This window comes from Lycorma delicatula, chromosome 3, assembly GCF_047948215.1.
Source record: "Lycorma delicatula isolate Av1 chromosome 3, ASM4794821v1, whole genome shotgun sequence".
In the NCBI taxonomy this organism is placed as follows: domain Eukaryota; kingdom Metazoa; phylum Arthropoda; class Insecta; order Hemiptera; family Fulgoridae; genus Lycorma; species Lycorma delicatula.
The window spans coordinates 72,611,542-72,638,525 of record NC_134457.1 but is presented as its reverse complement, the minus strand read 5'-3'; the positions used below and the strand labels follow the sequence as shown (position 1 = coordinate 72,638,525).

Sequence of the window (26,984 nt, the reverse complement as noted above, 5' to 3'; positions counted from 1 at the left end):
TAAGAGGTTATTCGTATAAATAAATAAAGACCATTTTCAGAAGATGGTGGCCTATCTCAAACCATTTAAACCCTAAATATTTATATTTTAAATTCCGCTTTTTTGTTAAGTAATTCTAGTAAACTCCCTTTCCTGATAAAAAAAGGTAACTCATTTCACATAAACTTTATCAAAATTATTTATATTTATTTCTCAGAAGGATTTGAATATTTTACTGAAATGTGTATTCACAATGTTAAATATAATTACTATAACTAATTATTATTATATATATATATATATATACACACATAATTTTTTTTTTTTTTTTTTTTTTTTTTTTTTTATAGAACAGATCCGTAAAAAAGTAAAATTAATACGTTTATGATTAAATCATCGATTTATATACTTTAAAAACTATGATGTGAGAAAAAACAGCTTTTCCTCTGGTCATTAAAATACACAAATACATTTTTTTGAAATTTCAAAATCATTTAAAATCCATCAAGCTCAACTATTTACTTATAATCCCCAACCAAATAAAGCAAAATAAAATCCAAACTATTAAGGCAAGGTAAATGAAGATAAGCAAATAGAACAAAAATTAATAAGATAAACTAAAAAAAATTAGAAATAATTAATTAGATCATAATTTCTAAAGGGATAAAAAGAAATAACATTTTATTTTACAGGGACTAATATTATAAAAGCTAGTATAACGAACAAGAATAACGTTTTGACATCTGCTTTACTATGACAGCAAAACGAAAAACACCTCGGTGTTTGCACAAAAAAAAAATTGAGTATATTATTAGAGAGGTTGATTAGCATGACAGAGGTTACCGTTGTCGCTATTGTAAATGAAAACTAGGCTAACGGTGAATGAAAGAACGAAAAAGGTAAAAAAAAGAACATCTTGCGTAGATAGGGCGGGTTGTTTGTCAGTTATGATTCGAGGGGGGATTTTAGAAAGGGAGTTAGTCGGGTAGTAATAATAAAAGAGAGGGATAGAGTGAAGGTACAACATTTAGTCGGGCTATGATAATTGTGGACATAAGGCTTGCCGCGGCCATTTTGACGGTAATCCTGTTTTTCAAATGACTCGAACCGGAGCGGGAAGGAGTCGGGCAACAGGGGTACCTTTAAACTTCCTATTCAATTCATGATGTTTTCACCCCTAGATTTATTTATAAACTCCCTTTAAGGGTCTATCCACACTATACGACAGTCGCCTCAGGTAAAAATAGATCAATCTGTCAGCACCCAGCCCTCCCTCCCGTCACCCCGATTCCCCTCCTTAGTTCATCCTTTTCTTTCGCTTTATTTCTTCTACTTTCTCTCTCTCTCGTTATTGAGCCCGATGCTCTTCATAAACGCATTTAGTTCGGTTATATAATAGCGACGAAGAAATACACTGACACTTGTCACATTTTATTTACTGTTTATCGATGTTCCCCGTGGAAAAATTAACCCTTCGGTTATGAAAATAAATTAAAAGAAACATAATTTACATAACAAAGATAGTATCTGTTATGGTACTTCGTCTTTTTTATAACCTAACTAAACAGATTAATTAAAATTAAAATGTAATGACTGCCGATTTTAAATAATCGTTTAAAATCACGGACAAGAATTTTTTTTAACCCAAATTTATTTAAAAAATACATTTATTATACAAGCTATATTGTACTTACAAAACTTCGTCGGTTGATTAACTAGTCTATATGTGAAGGAGAATTCGTTAATTCCGTTGTAAAGTCGCCGCCAAGTAACGGCGAGCTTGGAATGGCGACGATTACTATCCAACGGAAAGACATGTTCCTGGCTCTTAGTTTTCTCCCTTACCAAATAATTGTTCTATTTTTAACAAATGGATCTAACAATTCTGAAATGAAATATAGTCGGCTAATTCTGTATTGTACATAATGAAACGTAATAACGTATGACAGAATATTACCTATTACTAATTACACGGTAAATATTGCGATAGATAGTATTACGGTAAATTTAATTACTTAGTGAAAAAGTAATTATCCGTTCAATTCCTCAGCAAGAACGCTCTCCTCGTTGTTATTACTGTCTTCAGTATAAATGTCACTAGTATCACTGTCTCTACATAAAGATAAAATGCAAGATTCTGTCAGAGAATCTATTAACGATTCTTGGCCCCAATAATCACCTTCAATTTTTTTAACCTTTTCACAGTAAGGTTTCCAATGTTTTGTCGTTCATCGAATTCACTTTATTCTCACACAGTTTCTGCACTTTGTGTTGTGGCTGGAAAGACGTCGTTTTACCTCTGACCATATCATCTCGATTGGGCTTAAATCAGGATGGTAAAATAGAAGCCGCAGAACTTGATGCCCGCTTCTTTCCAACAAGTCGTCAAATAGGTATCGTTTCCTATTACTTTTTTCAACTTAATCGGTTCATACATTGTGGTTTAAGCACTTGAAAATGCGAATAAGGAATTATTAGACGAAAATGGAATATGATGTTTCTGTAGCCAAACAGTCGTGTCTCGTTTCTTGCTTGATGACACTGGAAGTTTTTCAGAAAGGATATTAAGATACGGACCATTGTCAATAACTACTACAGACTCAGGAGAAAGGTTAGGAACTAATTTTTCTTCAGCCTACTTCAAATAATTTTCAGTATTCATACTTTCACGGTAATCGCCACTTTTTAAACATAAATAAGGTAAAAGTATATAATTTATTTTTAAAAATGATATTTTCTTTAAAAAAAAATATTAAGAATATTATTAGAAATATTAATATTAATCATTCGGAAAAAATGAATAAATGATAAAATAGATACTCCTTTAGCGACGTAAGATTTTACGACTAAACCCTAAAATTTTTTTATTGTTCGTCGTATTGTAGTCATTAATTTTATCTAATATGAACTTTTTTTTATTTTTTTGTAATAAATTTAACTTCGAAATACGCAACTAAAATTACAATTTAATAAATTTACTCGAACAGTAAATGAAATTGTAAAATTTTACCATTAATCTTGTACCGCATCAAACAATCGCATCATTAAAAAAATTAAAATCAACAAATTTTTTAATTCGGTTTGTTTATAAAAAAATATACAACAAATAAATAAATAATAATTTATAAAAAGGTACATTAATTATACATATATATACAAAATTAGGTATATTTAAATTATAAACTTAGAATATTATTCTAAGAGGCATTATTAGAATATTATTCTAATAATGCTTTGCAACAGTTAAATGTTTTTTTTTCCCCGAGCCGGACCCACAGTTAACAGCCCGGGGCAGTGTCCAATACTCTAACAACCTTTCCCGTCTGTCGGTTGTCCGTCCGGCAGGACAGGTCGGCTCGCCGGTAAAATCTTGTCTTTTTTCTTTTTTGCTCTGCCTCTAACTTCTGGAGAGGAGTTACCGGGCGCGACTATGTTGTCCCTATTCCCCCACTCCAGAAGCCGGGACTCGGTCTTTATGCGTTCGCCTCTCGAGGAGACACCCCAGGAGGAGGCGTCCCCACCGGGGCTGCGATCTTTTAGGCCCTAGAGTCCCTCTTTTAGGCCCTAGAGATCAGGGGCTCTAGAGTCCTCGTGCCTCATAGTCACTGTCCACCCGTGCAAGCACCCGGCAAACAGCATTTCCACAGGGGGCTGTCCGTCAACCCCTCGCTACCCTCTCTTTTTCCCGTATCGTGTTTGTTATGAAAACTGTTATGCCAAACTGCCGTTCTCCTTGAACCATCTCCTTCACCACCTTATTAGCATCGAGCATGCCTACCGCCTCAACACAACCTCGCCGGTCAGTCAGTAACAGTTAAATATTAAATAAAACGATAACAGAAAAGCATTAAAAGATAAAAATGAAATAAAATGTAAATTTACATACAAATTTATATTTTTTTTTATCAATTTTCATAAGGAACATCAACTGCGCTTTAACTGCTCTAACGAACTTCTAGTAGATAATAAACTAACATTTCAATAGCAGTAATAAATTGGGATTATAATCTTGAAATAAATATGTGTCAATATGATAAAAAATTAATAAAAAATAATATAAACAGGAATTATAAAAACAGTACATATCAAATTATAATACAATACTATTTTTCTTCACATCCTGAAATAAGATTCTAGAATTAAATTCAACGGTAAAATATACCGTTGAATAGTGTAATGTTTGCAATGATTTAATAAACCGAAATTAATAATTATGTTACAGCTACAGAAAATTACATTAAATGTTGAACAATAAAGAAAAATATAACGATTGCAACTAAAAAAAAAAAAAAAAAACATATATTTTCCTCCTAATATGTACTTTGCAATCTGTTCAACTAATGAACTATAAGCATAAACCCTACAGCCCAATGAGATGAGGCTGATATGTATGGCATGAAATGAGGTGTAGTCTTGTACAGACTCATGCCGACACTCCTGAGACGTGCGGTTAATTGAATCCCAACCACCAAAGAACACCGGTATGCACTGTATAGCATTCAAATCCGATAAAAGCAACTAACTTTTAATAGGATTTGAATTTCAGAACCTTCGACTTCGAAAATCAGCTTTTAAGCAACTGATTTGAGACGAGTTAACCAGTAGACCAGCCCTGTAGGCTAAAAATATGAAGAAAATATAAAAATTGAAATTCATCACCTGTTACACATACATGTGCCGTTTATAATTAAAAAATAATAATAAACCACTGCTACGATATAAAACCAGATACAACAACGAAATTATTAGACTATAAGTTACTACAAATAACTTATCTACTAACAACTAAATACAAATAATAGCTTTTAATTTATAACTAGAGCAAAAAAAATACACAGCAATTTCTTCCTACGTAATTATTTATAATTGCCAATTACAGCAATTTTAGTAATTGCTGTAATTACTTTTAAATTCCTTAGAATAAAAAAACATTAATTAATAAATATTACATATGTCAGTAAAAAATATTAAAGAAACCACCTATTATTAATAGGAAAATGCTAAATTTTTAAGTGAAATTCAAAAGAAAAATCACAATCAAAAACTTAATTGTACTTACTTTTAATCGCACAATTTCACAAGTTTTTCCATCAGCGTTTTTTAAAGTTTTCTCCCATAACAGTTTCTGAAGAAATTGTTCCAAACTCGACCGCTTTATAGGATTTTTAAGTTCAATTGTTACTGTTCCAATATCCTGCAAAATAATAAAACATGATAGTCAAATGAAATAACATAAAATTTTAGCGTGCGTAATCGGTACTTAACACGTACATACTTAATATATACATTTTTACAAACGTTTTCAGATGTCAATAATAATAATAATAACTAATTACTGTAATTTTTTTTTAAGTAACCAAACGGGTTTCTACCCAAGACGGTAAACTCTCTTACAACTTGATGTTTCTAAAACATCCGGAATGTGTCAAGAGAATACTATTCTGGAAACTGAAGAGTATGAAGTATAAAATACCAAAAAATACAACAAGCAAAGCCATTTATTTTGTCAACCGGTTCTTGTAAGTTACCAAACTTAACTAAAGTTGGGTGCAGATCAACTGCTTGCTATTAACATTTACTAAAAAAATCCAATTAGGCTAGGTGATTCAAAAATTGTATCCATATACCAATTTAGCTATTACCCTAAAACAATCTAATTAAAAATATAATACCAAATGATATTTGTTATATCTATAAAATAAATATATACAGTAGATTTTTGTTCACGTAATTTACGTAATTATAGTTTATGTAATACATAGATTTTTTTTTCAAATTACCTTGCTGATATGTTGTTTGGATTCATTCAGCCGAATTTCTCTTACAATATTATTAATTCTGAAACAATTTAAAAAAAAAAATTAAATCGAAATAGATTTTAGAACAAGTTTTCACATACAATGTAATGTATATAAGATTAAAAAAAAATAACGAAAGAAACAAAATCTACAGAACATTAATGTTCCATGCATGAACCGGTTTCAGAGTAAACCTATTAACTATAACATAATATACATAACTATAGCTCACAATAAGTGTAAAAAGTTATTTTTTAAAGGAATTTTTGTGATATTACCAAATCAAAGGCTGTATGATTTTCTTATAATCGAAATATGCAAAAGAGAGCCTTAAACCTTTTTATTAAATAGACCAATTTCGACGATTCTTTTTCATTTTACAAAGGATGTAAACCTATAGGAGAGTAAAGGAGTTATAGGAGAGTAAACCTATTAACTATAACATAATATACATAACTATAGCTCACATTAAGTGTAAAAAGTTATTTTTTAAAGGAATATTTGTGATATTACCAAATCAATGGCTGTATGATTTTCTTATAATCGAAATATGCAAAAGAGAGCCTTAAACCTTTTTACTAAATAGACCAATTTCGACGATTCTTTTTCATTTTACAGAGGATGTTCCTGTGGATGCAACGTTGTAAATATTTCCAGATAACTTACTTCTGATGTTTTTTAATCGAAAAAATTGTAACCTAAATAAACGACTTAAGTTTTTTAAATGTTTTATCGTCTTTATATAATAATAAAGTGTAACATAATAATAATAACGTCTGATGTAATTCTCGTATTAAACAATATTTAACGTGAATATTCAAAGAAACTATTGAGAAACTTGGGGGAAATAAACAATAAGTATTTTCGCGTTATAAGGAATGCTAGCTTAACATCGGTAGCAGTCCTACGGTATTCCTTTACTAATCATAATCACGACGCAGAATCCCCACCTATCGTTTCTTGCGAACGGTCTTTTATTACATGCAAACAGTTTATTTAATATAAATTTTAAATAAAAAATAAAAATATAAAAAAAAAACAGTTATATATTTTAGGTAGATTTCATAAGAAAGCTACCTAATTTTAATGGGTACCATGATTCGACTTCCGGAAAATTTCGACATATCTTCGCATTTCACATCCCCCAGACCCCAAAACCACCGTCAGTTCAAACGTGTGTATATATATATATATATATATATATATATATATGCATACACATATTTCACTTGTGGACACAATAACAGCCGTAATTTTGCGCCAATCGCTTTTAAAATTTTTTTACATAAAACATAACGAACCAAAATCTCGGTCGAGTTCGTTAATGGGAAAAATCGGATCAACGGGGTAGAAATGGGGGCGGGTCTTTTCGAAAAAACAAAATATCGCTATAACTTTCTTATTAAGTAAAATATCGAATTCGTTTAAAGTTCCTACTATTCTTTGGATAAGGGACTAAAACTTATCTAAGTAAAGTTTTTTGATATGATGAAAGTGTTTTTTTAATCTCTAACCATTTCTGACTTTCCTAGATTTTTGAGGTAATTTTCATAAATTTTAAGTAATTTTTTTTATATTTGCAAAGCCAGAGTTAAACAAATGCTGATAAGCATTTTTTATTGTAGATAAAATACGTTGTTCACTATAATAAAATAAACTACACTGTTCGTTATACGGTTTACGCAGAAGCAAATAAACTACAAAATACAACTACTAAACTATTATTTTCTTTCGGCGTTAGGTTGGCTGCCCTGTGGGTTCGTTGGACCTTGCTCACTAATAAACCAAGATGTCAGTTGTTGAGTAGCGATTGAAGGTGCTTCGTTTCGTTTCGAGTTGTTTCGTTTATCGGAATCCATAGTTGCGAAAAAGTAATGGGTCTTTCGGTGGAGGAACGCCTTTTTCTCGTTGAACACTTCTTTCCTGAATGTGGCAAGTATACTGATTTAGTGAAGCAGAACTTTTCAAAAAGGTTTCTATATATTCCTATTCCTCATCGCAATGCAGTTCGAACTTTTATCAAAAAATTTCGGGCAACAGGCTTCGTTGAAAACGCTGGTAGTAAGCTAAACAAACAGAAGCTGCTTGATATTTCGGATGCTGTGGCGGAATGTCCATCAAAAGTGAACGCTTAAGTTGGCACAGCAGCAAGATATCGGACTTGCTACCGACATAAAGCTGTAAGAAAAGAACTGAACCTTTTCCCCTACAAAGTACTTTGTTTTCAAGAACTGAAACCTACAGATCATGTCAAAAGACTAAATTATTGACAATGTTTAAACAAACGTTTTATCGACCAAATTTCGGTAGGTATCCGCGATATTAGATTTATTACTGATGAAGCATGGTTTCATCTGGGAGAGTATATTAATTCACAAAATTCACGACTGTTATCGACAACTAACCCCCCCCCCCACCATTAATTTCACGAACAATATTTACACGAACCGAAAATTGAAGTTTGAGTCAGTGTGAGTTGAACGCGCATTGTGGGTTCAATCCTTTTTTGAGAGTACAGTTAATAATGATCGTTATGTGGTGTTTTAACAAACTTCATTAGTCAGTTAACAGAAGCGGAAATTAATCGGTTGGTTCTTACAAGAGGGCGCCACTGCGCGAACAGCTGACAGATCGACGACGTTTTTACGAAATCTCTTTGATGAACGAATCAATTCGACAGGTTTGTGGGTCTGCACGACTTGACTATCCAGTTTACTTTGTAAGGGGGGCAGCGATATAATTAGTGTATCTCAAAAGATCACGCACGATTGACGAACTAAAAACCGCAATAACGACATACGTAGAGTCATTTCAGTACATCAGTCGGTTAAAGTGTTTGAAAACAAATTGAAACCTGTGTAGTGTTATACTGATGTAGGAGGAGGTCGTTTTCAAAAACGTTTATAAACAACAACTGCAGTATTTTAATGCCCGTTTCTATAAAATTATGAAATAAAAATACAAATTAATAATTAAGAGTTTCGTCACTACACTTCCATAAGTCCAGCACACAATAACTTTTCGAACGCACCGTTTTAATTTTGATAACTTTTGATAACAACTGTGCTGTCATTTCAGATGGACGTACTCTACCTAAAATTCATTGTAAAGAAAACAAATTCAATTACATTTCCGAAGACTCAGCTTACCTTAGTGTAGACTATATTATGGTGCGTAAAATTATTTGCCAAAATTGTACAGATACAAATTATTTCGAAACTTGTAAGAACATATTTTGACGATAAGCAATGTATCTCTGCAAATAAATACATTATTAGTTTATATGTAAATTGGTCATTTTCCTGGATAATCTTTAGGAAGGAAACCTAAACCTTAACGTAAAATAGATATAAAATACGGTTAAATTATTGAGATTAAAGCAGAAAGAAATTCGATAGAAACAAGGTTTTTACATGAAACTGCAAATTTATTGAAAACGTTACTGAATGCAAAATGTTCAAGAAACATAATATAAATAACATTCTGAAAAAACCAAGATCATGCCAAAATGTTATATAACAATAATAAGGTTTAGATAAAAAATGTGTAATAATTTTTAACTTTAAAAATTGTTTACAAACATATGAATAAAACCGACAAAAAATGTATGTTAAACACAGTTTTATTAATACATTTTTATTTTCTTCTATTTACAATTTAATCTGGCTTTATGTATAGAAAATAATTCTTTTCCTAGAAATTATATTAGAAAAAAATTCCTAAAAACCAACTAAGCGGTTTAATCATCTATTTCACATAAGATTAAACACTTTGTATTTTTAAACGGTATTTTTTTTTTGTAAAACCTAAATAGTAGATGTGTCACCAAACTTTATTGTCGCAACTAATCCTGTTCTATTCAAACTGTGTACTTTCCAAGGTCGATAGAACAGGCGTGCGCGATGTCAATTCACTGAAAGTACAATATGTTGCTGTTTTGTGATATAAAGGCGAACTCGATCAAAATTCAAGAAAAAAAAGATAAAACCTTGATCGTAAAAAATAGGCCTTAAAGCTATAAAATCGCTTCCTACAAACTAAACCAACTTGTAAAATGTATAACAACCAGTTTTCCTACAAACATAGCAAACAAACATTTATTGAATAAAGGGATTTACTGATACAACTTAATCATAACATAAACCGATATTTTTCAGAAAATATTGTTTTAAGCGAACCAAAATTTACATAAGTGTATCATAATAAGTGGTAAATCATAATAAAAATCTTAAACATTAAACGGCTGTTCACGAGAAAAGTAAATATGTAAGGTATTTGGATAAGGCAGCACCTCAATACATTTAATTGATAATTTCTATTCTACTACTCCTTAAATTAATATTTTCCTCATTGCTAAGCCACCATTAAATTCAATTTCACGATTACAAATTCATGAAATTTTCATGAAACTGGTTTTTTCTTAGATTTACAGAGTGTATCACGAAGTTCTTCCGAGACTTTCATAATCTATTCTACTCGTAAAAATAATGAAAAAAGTTCAAATAAACGTATGTGATAAATGTTTCGTTTGTAAGTTCCAGTTAGTGCAAACTTTCGCTCGGATTTCAGCTACCCCGACACAAAGTATACTTTCAGCACGATGGCGCGCCTCGACATCTTCTCTTGTGCCGTTTCCACTCACTTAAATCATCATTTCTCTGAGAAATGAAATGGATCGGTCGTGGAGGTTCACATTTCTGGCCGCCAAGATCGCCTGATCTATTACTTTAAATTTTTGCGACTGGGGATCGATGAAAAATATTGTACACAATAAAAAAAAAACATTCTCGAGAGAAATTAATTGTCCGTATTGTGGATGCGGCTGAGCAACTTAAGGACAGCCCTGAAGAACTAAAAAGAGAAAAATAAGCAGGACAGAAGCTAATCAAGGAATGTGTTGAAAATGGCGGGCTCATTTTTGAACATTTATTGTAAACTGGTACGTGTAATGTACTCTGGTCTAATGTGCTTTCTAATAAAATTCGAATTTTTCTAACTTTTCTTTGTTTTATTTAAATTATCTTAAACCATTTTCTTCAGAATTAAATTCTCTACAAGTTTTTTTTTCAAAAAAGTTTTACTTGTTTATTACCCATTTAACAAATTTATTGTACATCAAACATAAAAAAGCAGGGTTTTTACTTCATTAGCAAACGAAACATTTTACAACATATGATTATATTAACTTTTTTCAATATTTTCACGAGTAGAATAGGTTATGAAAGTCCCGGGAGAAATTCGTATTACACCCGGTATAAAAATACCATCTTTTACAAGTGGACTGAAAATTATAATTTAACACCACCATTCGTTAAAATTAAATTACTGATTAAAACCTCATACTATAAATGTTAGAGCTGAAATATTTGCATGTATGTAAAATGTTACAGGCCTTAATTTAAAAATTAATTTGTATAATTAGAACGGATACTTCAAGGATAAAAATACTATAGCAAAAAAAAATTATTTCAAAATTTATTGAAGTATCTTAAAAAAAAACTTCAGAAAAACATGGACATAAAACTAATTACTTTGAATTTTTAATTCTTTGAATTTCTATTTTAAAAGTTTGTTACAAATTAAAAGTTTACTAAATCTTAATTTAGCCAATGCTCAAAAAATCGAAAAGGAAATAACTAAAAAAATATAAATTTTTTTTTTTTTAGTTTTTAAGATGTAGATTTCTTTAAAAACAGATTTTATTCTTTTTTAATTTTTATTTTACTTTTTTATTTCTATTTAGATCTATAATTTTGAGAGGAAAAAATTCTGTATGAAAAAGAAGCTTAGCCACACCGCTGCTACTGAATATGGCTAAGGGTCTCCGAAATGTAGAAATATATTTTTACCCAAAGTGAATTATTTTTTTTTACACAAAGTTTTCCAACTAGATTTTTTCGTGAAAGTACGTTGAATAACAATTTTTCTTTCTTTGGTTCCATCTAGCCAAAGAAACAACCGTAAGGTACTACTTTAGAGGATGAATGAGGATGATATGTATGAATGCAAATCAAGTGTAGCCTTGTACAGTCTCAGATTGACCATTCCTGAGATGTGTAGTTAATTGAAACCCACTCACCAAAGAACACCAGTATCCACGTTCTAATATTTAAATTCGTATAAAGTTAACTGAATATAAGAATTACTGTCTGTTGTTGTGCAATATAATGTAATCTAATACAACGAAGGTAAAAACAAATAACTTTTCAAATCGATTACGACTGTGCAAATACCATAATTTTTTGTTTAAAAAATCGTCCAGTTAAGTTATACGGGGAAAAAATGTACAACGGTACTACCAGAATAACATTCTCTACAAAATAAAAAACAGCTATCGAAACTAATTTATAACATGGTTAAGCAATGAAGAATAAGGGTTGAACGTGCAGTACAAATCAAAAATTATACACAGGTCGAATTGGGAACCTCCTTCTTTAATGGAGATATAAAACAAGTAGGAGGTTCTACTAAATTAAGTTAAAAAGGCTGAAAAGAGAGCAATTATAATTTCCTGATAATGTTTTATTTATTCCTACACAAAAGTAAAAGTAATGATGCATGAAAAACGTTAAAAAAATGTAGAATATCGTTTTTTTTTCTGCTTCCCCTCCAGAATCACCTCCTAAGAAAAATTTAGTTTACTACTTAAATGGAAGAAACTAAAAAAAATCCACTGGAATATGTTCAATCAATAAAACTTAGCTAAGATTTCTTTTTTGGGGATGGGGTGAATTGTGATGAAATTTTATTGTTATATTATTATAAAATTTAATAAACCGAAAAAAGTTTTAAAACATTTCAAAATTCGATATTTTTAAACTTTGATCGGTTTCCCTACCCTCGATATTGTCCCCAGAGTATTTTTTTGGGTCGTTTGCACTACTACTGTGCCTAGGAAGAAAAAAAAGGTTGGGTTAACTCAATAAATAAAATGATAGCTTTTTCCGACTTTGGGGAAGAGGGAACTTGGGGGGCAAGATTTTTTTAAAAATGGTACTACATGCATGTACGAACATACTGAGCGCTTAACCTGCCGGATAAGTCTAGTGGTTAAACTCGTCATCACAAAATCAGCTGATTTTCGAAGTCGAGAGTTCTAAGGTACGAGTACTTGTAAAGACTTTTATATGGTCTGAACACTAGATACCGGTGATCTTTTGTGGTCCAGTTTCAATTAACCATATTGGAAAGGCAATGGCAAAAATCACCCGTAAAACCTGCCAGAAAATACCAAGGAACTGGAATCGCCAAGGGTCGAACACGACTGTGTCAAAGATTTATTTATATAATGAGCTTAATATAAGGTAGAGTTATGTTGACAAAATTTTGAAAAACTGACCCCATACAATCTCCCCACCCCACCCCCTGGGCCGTTGGAGATAATGACCTCAAATTTTCAGCGACAAATTGCCTTACACACGAGTCTCTGTACAAAATTTCATCAAAATTGGTTCATCCAGTTGGTTAAGAATCAAATACGCCAACACACATACATAAGTAGCCAACACACATGCATACGAACGTACATACGACGAACATTATCCCCCACTTTGTTTTTGTTTTGTGGTGTCGCTGGTCATGAAATGTCGAGCAATGAAAAAAAACCTTTCCTTCTTTGAGCACATCTCTAGAGCTGTAATACCAGGAAAGTAAAAATAGTTATCGAAGTAAGTTCATAATAAGGATGAGCAATCCAGAGTAAGGGTTGAGCCTGCTATACAAAACAAAATTTATTCAAAATTCGAATTCGGAACTTTTTTCGTTTATGAAGATAAATAATATGTAGACCTACAATTAAGTACAAGAAGGCACAAAAAATGAAATTATAAAAACAGCAACTGGTTTTTCACAATTGTAAACTTAAATTTAGTATATTATAATAAAACGAAACGTTAATTTTTTACATTCACTAATACTAACGAATATAAATCATATACGATACGCAAGACTAACAAATGATTATCATAACTTTTTCACTTTACTGGGCAAACATTTCCACAAAAAAATTTCCTCGTTAAATTTGATAATTAAAAATCAAATCCTTATTGGGAGATATTTTTTTAAAAACTTAACTTTTTATCTCCTGCCTTTAAAATAATAACCAGTAAAAGTTTTTTTTTTTATTCAATTAATTATTTTCCAGTTCTACTTTCGTGTAAATTTTCAACTCAGATGATTTTAATTTGAGGTTTAACTCTTTGAAGAATTTAGCTACCCATTAAGCAAAAAAATCTAAATTATTAAATGTTTAATTGTGTTTAAGATAACAGATTGATTATCGATATGTTTCATTTATCAAAGCTAAGAAATTCGGCCGACAAGTTTTTCTTTCTTACAAGGCGATGAAATCATTAAAATTCTTACAATATGATATACCGAAAACAAAAATTAAATCACATATGTTTTAAAAAAAAGTGAATTTAAAAAAATATATATGTAATTGATAAAATAATGTCGTTAGTTATTTGGATAATTTTAGTATATTAAATAAACGTTGTTTTTTTTTCTGGTTTTTTTTCATCTATTTCTCGTAATAATAGTTTTCATTTTTAAGAAGCATCATAAACAATAAAAATGTAATTAAAACTTGTTCTACGAACCAGCAATGAAATAAACGTAAAATACTACAAAGCATTGCGCTATGTTGTGAACAGGGCTCGGATGAAATATAAAAGTACATATAGACAAGGGGAGTGATGAGCCGCAATCGAAGGGGAGAGACTGATCCCCGTATTCATGACGGTCAGGGCGATTTAAACGGTGAACAATGGAAAGGATGGTGGATCACATTATTGATCAAGGGCCCGTAAACGCTCGACGGCTTTTCAAACCACCTATAAATAATGTTATAGAAGAGCCGCATCTGCCAGTGCGGTGTCAAGATACTGACATCCGACCATTAACTGCAAGCTTACCCCTAATTGAGAACTACATATAACCAAACGTTTAATAAAACGGCGATACAACTAAGATCTAATATTATTACAAGGGCGTAAAGCCACAAATCGTAAATTATTTTTAACTAAAATCAACCTTTATAACTAAAATTAAACGGTTCTTTTAAATTTTGTCTTCAGAAAACTTACAAAAAGGTTGCTTTTAGAAAAATTTTTCGTAAAAATGAAATTTTTATCCTGTCACTAACGCACAATGTACATATTTAAAATTAAAGATTATTATTTTATCGAGATTTAAACGAGTAGCGTCTTGGTCTATTCTCTGATCGACCAGTGATTAGCGTATACATTGTTTACGATCTTTCAAATTACGCGTACAGATACCTAAAAATTAACCCTATCTGAAGTATAATTTACAATTTAATAAAAATCACCGGCAGTATACTAGTAATTTATCTTATCATTACACATACGTTTTTATATAAAGAAAATGAAATATTTTTTGCAGCGAAGTACTTTTTGTAAGCAGAAAAAATCTAACTTTTATGTTTTGACAGGACTAACCCAGCTTCATAAAAAGTTTATCATATATTTTCATGTTGCCAGATAACATTAAAATACAATCAAGACCAACTAGTACATTCGTTAGTTTTTAAACAATCTATTTTTATCAAAAATGTAGCTTTGCTCTATTGTTTCTTGTACTTGAAAGTTGAATGAAATTAAAAGTAAAATTTCAACAAAAAGAGGTAATTTAACTTCGTTTTCCCAACCTTTTTTGTTTTATAGATATTACTTATATAAAAAATGTGAAACACAAGAAGCATTAAACCTATTTATTCTTATTTCACCCAGACGTTAACACGGTGACGTTATGAAACATCATCTAATCGAATCTTTATATAGTAGCGAATATGAGCAATAAATGAATTACACTCACATTCCGGGCCGTCAAACTTGTACAAATGACTGTAACAAAAACTGTGCCTGTTATGTGTTAAGAGAAATGAGTTTTTTTAAAAAAACCGGCTATAACCTCTGTCAGTTCAGTTTATTTATATTAGTACAGAATAAAAGAAAAAAAAAAATAGTCAGAATTTCTTTCTCTGAGAGTAATGATGTAAATTATGCAGACAGTTCCTGTGGTAAACCGAGTGCTAAATTACAGGACTGAATATCATCTGCATTTCGAAGGTTTTACAATGTTACTATGTGACAGAATAAAATTATGGTCATCTTTAAATCGGACTTTTAGAATAAAAAATGAAAACACGGCAATATTACAATATCGACAGTGTTATATGCAATGTATAATATACAGTGTAATCGCAACCGTTACATTTTGTCTCTAAAATTCTAAACTATTACTAGGGACTGTATTTTTTCAAAGGGGTAATTCAAAAAATATATATTTTAACATCTTATTAACTTTAAACTAATACTGAACACATGTTTTTAAAGCATATAAACAAATTTTAAATTCACATCCCTAACAATTTGTTTTACATATTCCAAAAGTTGCCTGCCTGCACAATTTTTTCGTTCTACCGGACCCTCTAATATTAAAGCGACTTTCCAGGATGCCTTAATATGTGGCTTATAAGTCTGTCTCTTCTTTTATCTATATTTTTCCAAATGCTTCTTTCTTCATCGATTTGCCGCAACACCTCTTCATTTGTCACTTTATCCACCCAACTGATTTTTAACATTCTCCTATAGCACCACATTTCAAAAGCTTCTAATCTTTTCTTCTCAGGTACTCCGATCGTCCAAGTTTCACTTCCATATAAAGCTACACTCCTAACATATACTTTCAAAACTGTTTTCATGGCGTTTAAATTGATTTTTGATGTAAACAAATTATATTTCTGACTGAATGCTCGTTTTGCCTGTGCTATTCGGCATTTTATATCCTTCCTGCTTCGTCCATCTTTAGTAATTCTACTTCCCAAAATTCTTCTACCTCCATAATCTTTTCTCTTCCTATTTTCACATTTAGTGGTACATCATCATTATTTCTACTACATTTCATTACCTTCGTTTTGTTCTTGTTTATTTTCATGCGGTATTTCTTGCGTAGGAGTTCATCCATGTCGTTCATTGTTTCTTCTAGATCCGTTTTACTCTCAGCTAGAATTACTATATCACCAGCAAATCGTAGCATCTTTATCTTTTAACCTTGTACTGTTACTCCGGATCTAAATTGTTCTTTAACATCATTAACTGCTAGTTTTATGTAAAGATTAAAAAGTAACGGGGATAGGAAACATCCTTGTCGGACTCCCTTTCTTATTACGGCTTCTTTCTTATGTTCTTAAATTATTACTGTTGCTGTTTGGTTCCTGTAAAAGTTAGCAATCGTTCTTCTATCTCTGTATTTGAGCATTAATGTTTTTTTAAATGCTGAACATTTTATTCCAGTCTACGTCATCGAATGCCTTTTCTAAATCTATACATGCCAAGTGTGTTGGTTTGTTTTTCTTTAATCTTCCTTCTAATATTAATCTGAGGCCTAAAATTGCTCCCCTTGTCCCTATACTTTTTCTGAAACCAAATTGGTCTTCTCCTAACACTTTTTCCACTCTCCTCTCAATTCTTCTATACAGAATTCTAGTTAAGATTTTTGATGCACGGCTAGTTAAGCTAATTGTTCTGTATTCTTCACAGTTATTTGTTCCTGCTTTCTTTGGCATCATAAATTTGATTAAAGAAAATAAAATATTAACCAAAAAAGGTTTGTTTTTCAATAACTTAATTACAATTTTTTTATACTACAGTGCGTTCGGAAAGAGCCGGTGCAGTATGCTTTATAATTATGTGGTACATTCTGTTGTTTTATGAGTTAGGTTGGTTGCCCTATGGGTTCGTTGGGCGTTGCCGAGTAATTAACCAAGACGTCAGTTGAGTTGCGATTGAACGTACTTCTTTTCGTGTTGTTTCGTTTATCGGAATCAATAGCTGCGAAAAAAGTAATGGTTCTTTCGATAGAGGTACGCATTTTTCTCGTTGAACCCGTCTTTCGTGAAGGTGACAAGTAGACTGATTTAGTGAAGCACAAGTTTTCTGAGAAGTTTCCAAACACTCCGGTTCCTCGCCGCAATGCAGTTTGAACTCTTATCGAAAAGTTTCGGGCAACAGGCTCTGCTGAAGACGCTGATCGAAGCGAGAAACCACCTAAGATAAACGAACAGAAGCTGCTTGATATTTGGAATGCTATAGCCGGAAGTTCATCAAAGTCAATGCTTAAGTTACCACAGCAGCAAGATATCGTACTTGCTACAGACATAAAACTGTAAGAAGAGAACTGAAACTTTTCCCCTACTACGTACTGTGTGTTCAAGGACTGAAACCTATAATTCATACCAAGAGACTAAATTATTGTCAACGGTTTAAATGTTTTATCGACCAAATTTCCGTAGGTATCCTCGATACTGCCTATCTTACAGATGAAGCGTGGTTACATGTAGAAGTGTGTATTAATTCATAAAATACACGATTGTTATCGTGTATTTTATGAATTAATACACCATGAATTCATGAACAATCTTTATACGAAGCGAAAATTGGAGTCTGAGTCCGTGTAAGTTGAACGCGCATTGTGGGTTCAATCTTTTCTGAAAATACTGTTAATAATGATCATTATGTGCTATTTTAACAAATTTCATTAGTCGGTTAACAGAAGTAGAAATCAATTACGGTCGGTTCCAACCAGATGGCGACACTGCGCACACAGCTGACAGATCAATTACTTTTTTTATAAAATGTATTTGGTGAACGAATCAATTCGAGATGTTTGTGGCCTGCACGATTTGACTTCCCAGATTACTTTTCTATAGTGGGCAGCGAAACAAGGAGTGTATCTCAAGAGACCACGCACGATTGACGAACTAAAAACCGCAATAAAGGCAAACGTACAAGACATTGAAAAAGTCTTTGAAAACAAATTCAAACGTGTCCAATGTTGTATTAATGTTGGAGAGGTTCATGTACAAGTCCTTTTATAATCTATTGCATTATTTTAATATAGATTTCTATAAAATAAAGAAATAAAAATACAAAGTAATAATTAAGAAAGTTTCGTCATTACACTTCCACAATTCCAGTGCACAGCAACTTACCGAACACTGTATTTTAAACTTTATTTTAGTTATTTCATTTGTATATAAACTATTATTTATTCTTGTATTACATATATTTTATGCACGTGTTTTTAAAATATATAAATATATTACTTTAAATTATTTTTAGTATCAAAGCACAAGTATTAAATAAACAAGGTTCGTTTTCTATATCTTTTAATTAAAATTTTTATTAATTTTTTTATACTATTATAAACTTTATTTTAGTTATTTCATTTTTATATAAATAATTATTTAATCTTGTATTTTATCCATGTATAATTAATTTTGTTATAAAGTTTTGTTTTTCAAGCTTCATACATTTTTTTTAATTTCTGTAATATAAATCTTAAACGGGATAATTATTTTAAATTATTGTAAATTATGTCATTAATATTTCACTTTGTTTTTTTTTTTATATATATTAATATGGATTACGAATCCACCGAAACGTGTTTTTTAATTTTATTTTTTTATATGTTTTAATTAGAAAAAAAATTTTAAAAGTGTTCCTGCAACACAGAAAACGATAATTAAAAAATGTGAATATTTTTTTAATTTAATTTGTAATTATAATTTCAAATACAAAAACTGGATTTGTTTCTTGTTCTGTATAGTAGTTTACGAATTCCACAACTTCCCTGAAAACTTTTCAGCTATTCCATTTAAACTTCTAATAGCTAAATATTATAATTACTTTCATAAATAAATTTATGATTTGTGAATAAACTGGAGTTTTTGTTGTTACAATTAAATTTTCCGCCAAATATGTTTGTATATCTCTGTAATAAAAATCCTACAAAATGTTTAATTAAATTTCTGTTTTTTTAATTTTTACTACTTTTAAATCGTTTATGCAACGAAAGAAATGGTCAAATAATATTAAAAAAAAAAGTTTCGTTTACGTAGTTTCTTCTGTTACTAATTTTAAACCCTTAATTAAAACATACTATAATAATATAAGATAGATTAATTTACTTCGTGTAATTCGATTTTTTTCAGTGAAACAAAATGATAAATCGTTTACGTAATTTCATAATTTTTTTTAAATTATTTTACATGAAATAATTTAAGACATAAATTTTCTAGATAAACTACAAATTTTTAATGTCACTCCGCATAATAAAAACATTAATTAACATGAAATAAGCGTATATATCCTTTGTAAAATATAGAGTACTAATGTTATATATCAAATTATAGATTTTTAGAAAATAATTAATTTTTTAATTTATTAATAAGTCTTTTAAAAGGATTTTTAATTAAAGTCATAAATAGCATTGACAGGTTATACTTACATTGTGTTAACCTGTCATAAACTAAATAATATTATCTTTTCGTAGAGGGTTTTTTTTCCTATAATAAATATTAATTTCATATTGAAGGTAAATTTTTTTTAATACAGGCGAGGATACTTTTCATATTTTAATTACTGGCAATTATATTACTGACAAACAGAACAGGGTAAAATAATTTTAATAAGCTTTCAAACTTCATTTTATTGTAATTCAGCAAGTTTAATATGGTTTTAATAATGCTACCGTTTATGATTAATTTTATTTGTTGTGGTCATATTATCTAGAGTCGGTTAGCTAATTAAACGTTCATTACAAACACGAAAGTCAAATTTACATGCTAGATTTTATATATATATATATATATATATATATATATATGAGTTTACCTACGCTTACTTTACCCTCTTTGCCACATATAACAGAAATACGTGTGCTCGTGTCGTCATATAAATAGATATATCTATAACTTGTGTATATGTGATGAATATATACTACTATTTTCCAGTTTATAACTCTCTGTCATTTCTGTTTACCGTTTAACTTTTTCATTTTATTCATCGCTTTAACTATTACGCCCGACCTATCTGTTTGTATTTTCGTGAAATTCAACAATAGTAAAATTACAAAACTAAATTTCATCAAATTAATTTAATAATTATTCATAAATGCAGATATATATATATTTTTGTATTATTTTCAAGTTTTGCCTCTGTAAAATCAAATAATTAAATAGATTTTCAATAATTTAAAAGATGTAGAGTTCAAGATAAAATAATCTATCAAAATGCTAATTATTTTAAAAAATACTTCATTAATGTTTGGAATTAACTAAATTAATTAATTTGTTTATATTTTGCACCGTCTACGTAGAAAGATAACTTTTAAGCTGATATGAGAAAATGCTGGTAAATTCATGATTACAAAAATAAAATTTAAGCATCAAATTTCCAAATTTCGAATTAAAAATGTTTCATTCGATGGGCTTTCTTATTCTGAGGAGAAAATTTAAGAAAAAAAAATTTTATATAGAAGTTATCTTTAACAAAAAAAGAAATATAATTTAGAAAGAGAATTAGCTGTATAAAAATACTGAAAAAGATAAAGTATAACTTTTATGAATAATGAAAAACTGCTTCTCATTCTGGGTCCAGAATATAACAATATAAGACATTGGGTCCAAAGTTACTTTAATTTTAATAGCCCTTTAAGTGATGAAGAAAATACAAAAAAAAAAGTAATAATAAAAGATTTGAAAGTGTTGATCCAAAAAAGAGATCACATTTTTTTTACAGGTGGAGAATAAATTTTGAGAAAACTTTTTTTTTAAATATTCATATATAGGTAAAATGTAAAAAATTTGCCGGCGTAAAAAGTTCTCTACACCCTCTTCAAGGCTAAAATAAGATAAAGGCAATTTTCAAAAAAAAATTTCTGCAATTAAGGTCCGGTGTCTATAATGTTTTTAAAACGTGTAGATATTTCTTTAACAAAAAACATACATTGCAATTTTAAGAGATAAGGATTTTATCTTACAAGGCAGACGGTCGATGTGCAGGGCATTACATTACTCTTTCTCATAGCATTAGGCTCATTCAGAAAACGAGTATTCTGCAATACAGTGGAAAAATTATTTCCACTGTATTAATTAATTTCAGACAATAATTTCTTTAAAAATATTTAGCATACTTATAAATATTTCTTACTGGAACTTCGTACAAACACGAATAGTTTACACTTTTATTAATAGATTATTATTATACTCCCTCGATCAACTGAGTCATAAATGAACTACTTTACACGAATAAGAGTAATAAAAATATTTTATTTAAGTTTTATTTATATGCATTCGTTGTAATAGGTATTAGTATTGATGATGATTATAGTAATAAACATCACCATTAAATAATAGGACTACACCCTACAAACTGTAATAATTTATTAATAGCTTAGCATTTTATACGTATTCATAAAATAGCTAGTAACTTTTGTATCGCAATGTTGACTAATATTCAATACTAATGTTTACTTTTCAATTTCAATAAACTAATTTAGTTTAATTCTTGGAGTGACTCGGCAGAAATGGTAAAATTCTTTCCGTCTGTAATGTGTGGCGTAAAAAATGTTTTCTGTTAGTGGTGGAGGGAGGGTGGAAAGTAGGCGGATTTTGAGTGGCGAGTGGGTGGAAGCCCTGAATAACTTTAAGATGATATTTATTGTACGCGTTGTTAATGATGAGAATAAAACACTCCGTAGTAAAGCATATGAAATAGTTAATAATGTACACGATTTTATGAAGAAAGAAGCTATAAAGTTAGGAAAATTAGAAGACGATAAACATTTAATACGCATTCAAAAATGTGAAGAAAGAACCGCTACAGCTGCAGCTAGTGAGATTTCAAAATCGCAAGTTCAAAAACTCCAAAAGAGAATTTAATTTAGAATTATATCTAAATCACAGTCGTGCTCATTCAGCACACCAAAAAATATAAACCATGTTCAAAACCAGTTACACGCAAAACATAATGAACTGCCTACATTAAATAAATTACGCGAACTTTAAAAGAACTTCAATTTAAAGATTCTAGAACTACACTAGTAGCTATCCTAAAAGAGTTAGGCTGTGTGGTGTTGTAAAACTGACAATAATAGGAAACTTTTTATTGAGAAAGAAGACATCCGGTGAAAGAGGATAGAATGTTTAAGAAAAATTACCGATAGCAGAAAGTAAAATTCTTCCATTGTTTATTTGGATGAATCGTACATTTTAAAGCCCCATTCGACGAAAACTTCGTGGTCGGATCACAATGGTACAGAAGTAAAAAAGTGCCGATTAATAAAGGTAACCAGTTAATCATAAACCTACTTTGGAGGAGAAGTGGGGTTCATTCCGAACGCGATGTTAACTTGGAAAACGAGTTCAAAAAACAGTGACTATCACAACAGCGTCAACAATAATTTCATGAAGTGGATATCTGAAAAATTAATTCCTCGTCTTCCCCCCTCCCACACAGAACGTGGTTATTATCGATAATGCAACATACCACTATTTACTGTTAAATAAACCTCCAAATTCAAATGATGGGAAAAGTGGCATGATTAATTGGTTAGAAAAGACCAACATTCCACTTAATAAAGCAATCTTAAAACCACAATTGTATGACATAATTAAATCACAAAGAAATTAAAAAATAAAGTACCATTTTGTTGACCTATTAAAAAAAAACACGGGCATCTGGTCCTGCGACTTCCACCTTACCATCCTGATTTAGATCCGATCGAGATGGTATGGTCGGTCTGAAAAGATATGTTAGTAGTAAAAACACATTTTTAATGTCAGAATTAAAAAATTACCTGAAGAAAAAAATTAATGAAATGAATAAGGATGATTGGAACCCATACTGCTAACATGTAAAAAAAGCTGACACCAAGAATAAGAAGATGGGACCGCTAATCAATCGACGAATAATGGATAAATTAACCATCCATCTAGACAGTAGCAGTGAAAGACTGTTCGGAAAGTGACTGTTCCGATGAAGACAGAGAAGATAGCGAACTTGCACGGGAATTGGACGTATAATGCAAATTTAAAGTGTTATCATGATAATAATAATAACAACAGTACAATCAACAATGAAAACAATCATATAAAAAAAGAAATTGAAAATTGTAACTAATAAAAAATTCTGAATATTGTACAAAAAAGAAGTGTACACCTAATTACGGATACAATATACATTCAAGCACAGTTACGATTTTTTTAGTTTAAAAATACACCTAAATTAAAATTCTGTTATTGCAATATTTATTTATTGAATAATTAATATTAATTACGTAATAATGAATTATAATTATAAAACAGAAAACGGTAATAAATTAAACGTGCAAAAATAAAAGTGCAACGATTATTATTGTTGTCCTATTAGACGTGTGTAGATGTTTTCAGGTTCATTAGTAATGCAGTCACGACCTTCTCCAACACAAGCTCTTAATTTTATTGTACGATCTGTACATACATGTTTTTTAGTCTAGATGACAATTTCTGCGTGTAAATAGGGCACGGTGATCTGTAGCGTTAGAAAAGAAGAACCTGAAGTTCGAGAACAGTCCGTTACGACGAGATGAAATCTACGTATCAAAAGCGTCTCGGGCGTTGCTTCGGCTAAGCATAAGACAAGCTTATCGCTAACGATCATCTGATTCGTCTACAACTAAATATCCCTTACTTTTTTCATTGTCGAATTAGGTATGGGAGATAGCGAGAAGCCTTGTTGTTTTGTCTTCGGTGCAGTTCACCGCAAGAGATGAGAAAACGCCTCATCCACTATGTCTGCTGCAAAGACAAACATGTTGTGTACGTTTCGGGATAAAATCTCTACGATTAAATCGTCTCGTAAGTAGAACTTACGAGTTCTACTCACTCGTAAGTGAGAACTGTAAGGCAATAACTATTTTTTGTGATCGATAAATTTATTGAATGAAGGTTTTAAAAATCTTGCTCTGAAGAAGAGTGTAGGCACACCGCTGACTAGTACGACAAGTAAAAAGGAATGTGAGCAAGAAAGAAAAACTTGTTAAGAAATCGCCAGTTGCTGGCGCTTCTCAAACAAAATTGCTCCCAGCTTCTAGGACCATAAAACCATTAGGGAGTACCAACGACTGAGAAGCGTGCGGATCCTGATTAGATGGCTTCAATTTGTTCGCGTTCTTCCTCAAAGCGATTTTTTTTTTAGGAGAAAACTGAATAAAACCCTACTAACACTACGTTATATTTTTACAACTTAAAATACCATTAGATAATTATTACATAGAATGTTTCATATTTTGAGAAAATTAGGGTTGAAGTATAGAGAAAAAGGGTTGTTTACAACTTGTAAAAGAATCAAGTTTCTATAATACTGTTACATTAAAAAACGGAAAAGGCTATCTGCACTACAAAAATAAATGAGACAGGAATATACACAATCCCTGTTATTTTTTAATATTTAAATAGCAGAACCAATAAAGGAATTTAAATACCACATTAAAGCTGGTAAAACAAGCTACCGTCAAAAAATAAAAGAGTTAATATTTCACAAAAATTGTTATTATACTAAAATTAAGAATGATTTAAAAAGGAGTAATGAAAGGTATGGATTCATTATTGGAAGGATATTCAGTTTGAAATTATAAAAAGTATCATAAAAAGAACACAATCCGTGGTTAAATAACGAGAAAAATTCTATAATCTTATAAATACCTTGAATCCAGATTTTATAGTTTATACGGACAGCTATAAAAATGTTAATTCTGTTGGTTATACTTGCACGGTTGGCAAAAGAACATACATGTTTGGCCTTCCCAGCATGGTCAGTAATTTTCGTTACGGAGTTGTATGCTATTAATAAGGCCTTAAATAAGCCGAACATTTCGATACGGGTTTGTCTGTTCAGATTCCATGAGTGCCTTACAGGCGATTAGTGAGTGACATGCACTCCAGACACCCTATTGTCTGTGAGATTCAGTGTCTTATTTCTCAAATGACTCAACGTAACACAACTCTGAGCTTCCCCAGTCACCAGTCAAATTGGGATTTCAGGCAATGAGCGCGCTGATAGTACGGCAAAAGAAGCTTTTTCCAGCCTCATTTCACTAATCGCGTTGTTTCGAATGATCTTGTCTGTTTTCTGAAGAGTGTGGTTCACGATAAGTGGCAAAGTGAATGGAATGCTTCCATCAACAATAAACTTCATCCAGTTAAGAATACTGTGTCACCTGGAGCTCCTCAAGCAGGAATAACCGTCAAGAGGTTATTATTTGCCGTTTGCGAATAGTACACATTAGGCTCACTCATGGATAACAGATGCAGCCGTTTGTGCTCGCTGCGACTGCCAACTAACCGTACACCACACCCTTGTGTATTGTGTCTGTTATGCGGCATTGCATCGCAAGTATAAACTAGAGGATAACATGCGAAATATGTAAGGGAATAATGTAATGATGTTACCGAATATGTTACGATTTGTAAAGGGAATAAATCTTGATTCAAAATCTGATTATTATACAATCTTTCTCATCTGTTTATACACTTGACGTATCTGGATGGTAATTCTGTTCTTTTAAGTAACATTTTAATGTTATATTCACTGTGGTTTTATTTTTGTTTTAACAGATGTCATGGGCTTTTTTCTATCTATGCTGTGTTTTTATATTACTGTTGTTGAGGTTTTTAAATAAATTTTTAGTTGTTTCTCTTTAATATTTATAAGTTTACTATATAAATATCTATCCGGGCGCTGATGACGGCAGTTCGTTGTGCGTCCAGAAAAAAATTTTGAAATTAACTTTTTTACTCTTCTCAAAGATTATAAAATTCAGCAGAAAAAAGTAAAATAATGAGGAAGAGCTCTTATATTGATCATAATATGCCAAAAGTTGTAGAATTTTATTACTTAAGCAATAAAATTAAAAGGACATTAAAGTTGTAAAACCAAACAACCACAAACCGGAAGAACTTTTGGCGAAATCATAGAATTAAGACAGAAACAAACTCTTTAAAATATTTATTGGATGTAGGAGCCTTATAGCAACCAGACATAGACTACATGAAAACTAGTAAATCATTCTGTAGAGAAAAGAGGATTTTAAGATAAGTTTTATTGAAAAACGCTGAAATTGAAACGACAAAATAAAAAAGAGATAACTTTGTGGCAGAATCTTGTAAAAAGGTACAAAGGATAGTCTGGCCGTATATTAAAAATATCCAGGATTAATAAATTTCATTGGAGAATTAAGTGTTTAGCATAAAAATATTTATAGGAAGAGATTTATGATGCAGCAAAAAGTAAAAATATCACTTCCATTCTTATGACGGTAGACGAGTATTCGAAGTGTGACCAGATCACAATTTCAGTCATC

At 30.7% G+C, this 26,984-nt stretch overlaps 1 protein-coding gene across 1 annotated transcript in view; it reads right to left on the bottom strand.

The window, feature by feature from the left end:
• LOC142321684 (zinc-regulated GTPase metalloprotein activator 1-like) overlaps positions 1 to 26,984 on the bottom strand; it is a 443,413-nt gene that overhangs the window by 49,821 nt on the left and 366,608 nt on the right. The window contains exons 10-11 of the mRNA XM_075359968.1: positions 5,760 to 5,817; positions 5,039 to 5,173 (exon numbers count right to left, since the gene is read on the bottom strand). Coding sequence (XP_075216083.1) covers positions 5,039 to 5,173; positions 5,760 to 5,817 — 193 coding nt within the window. The remainder of the gene's footprint in view (positions 1 to 5,038; positions 5,174 to 5,759; positions 5,818 to 26,984) is intronic.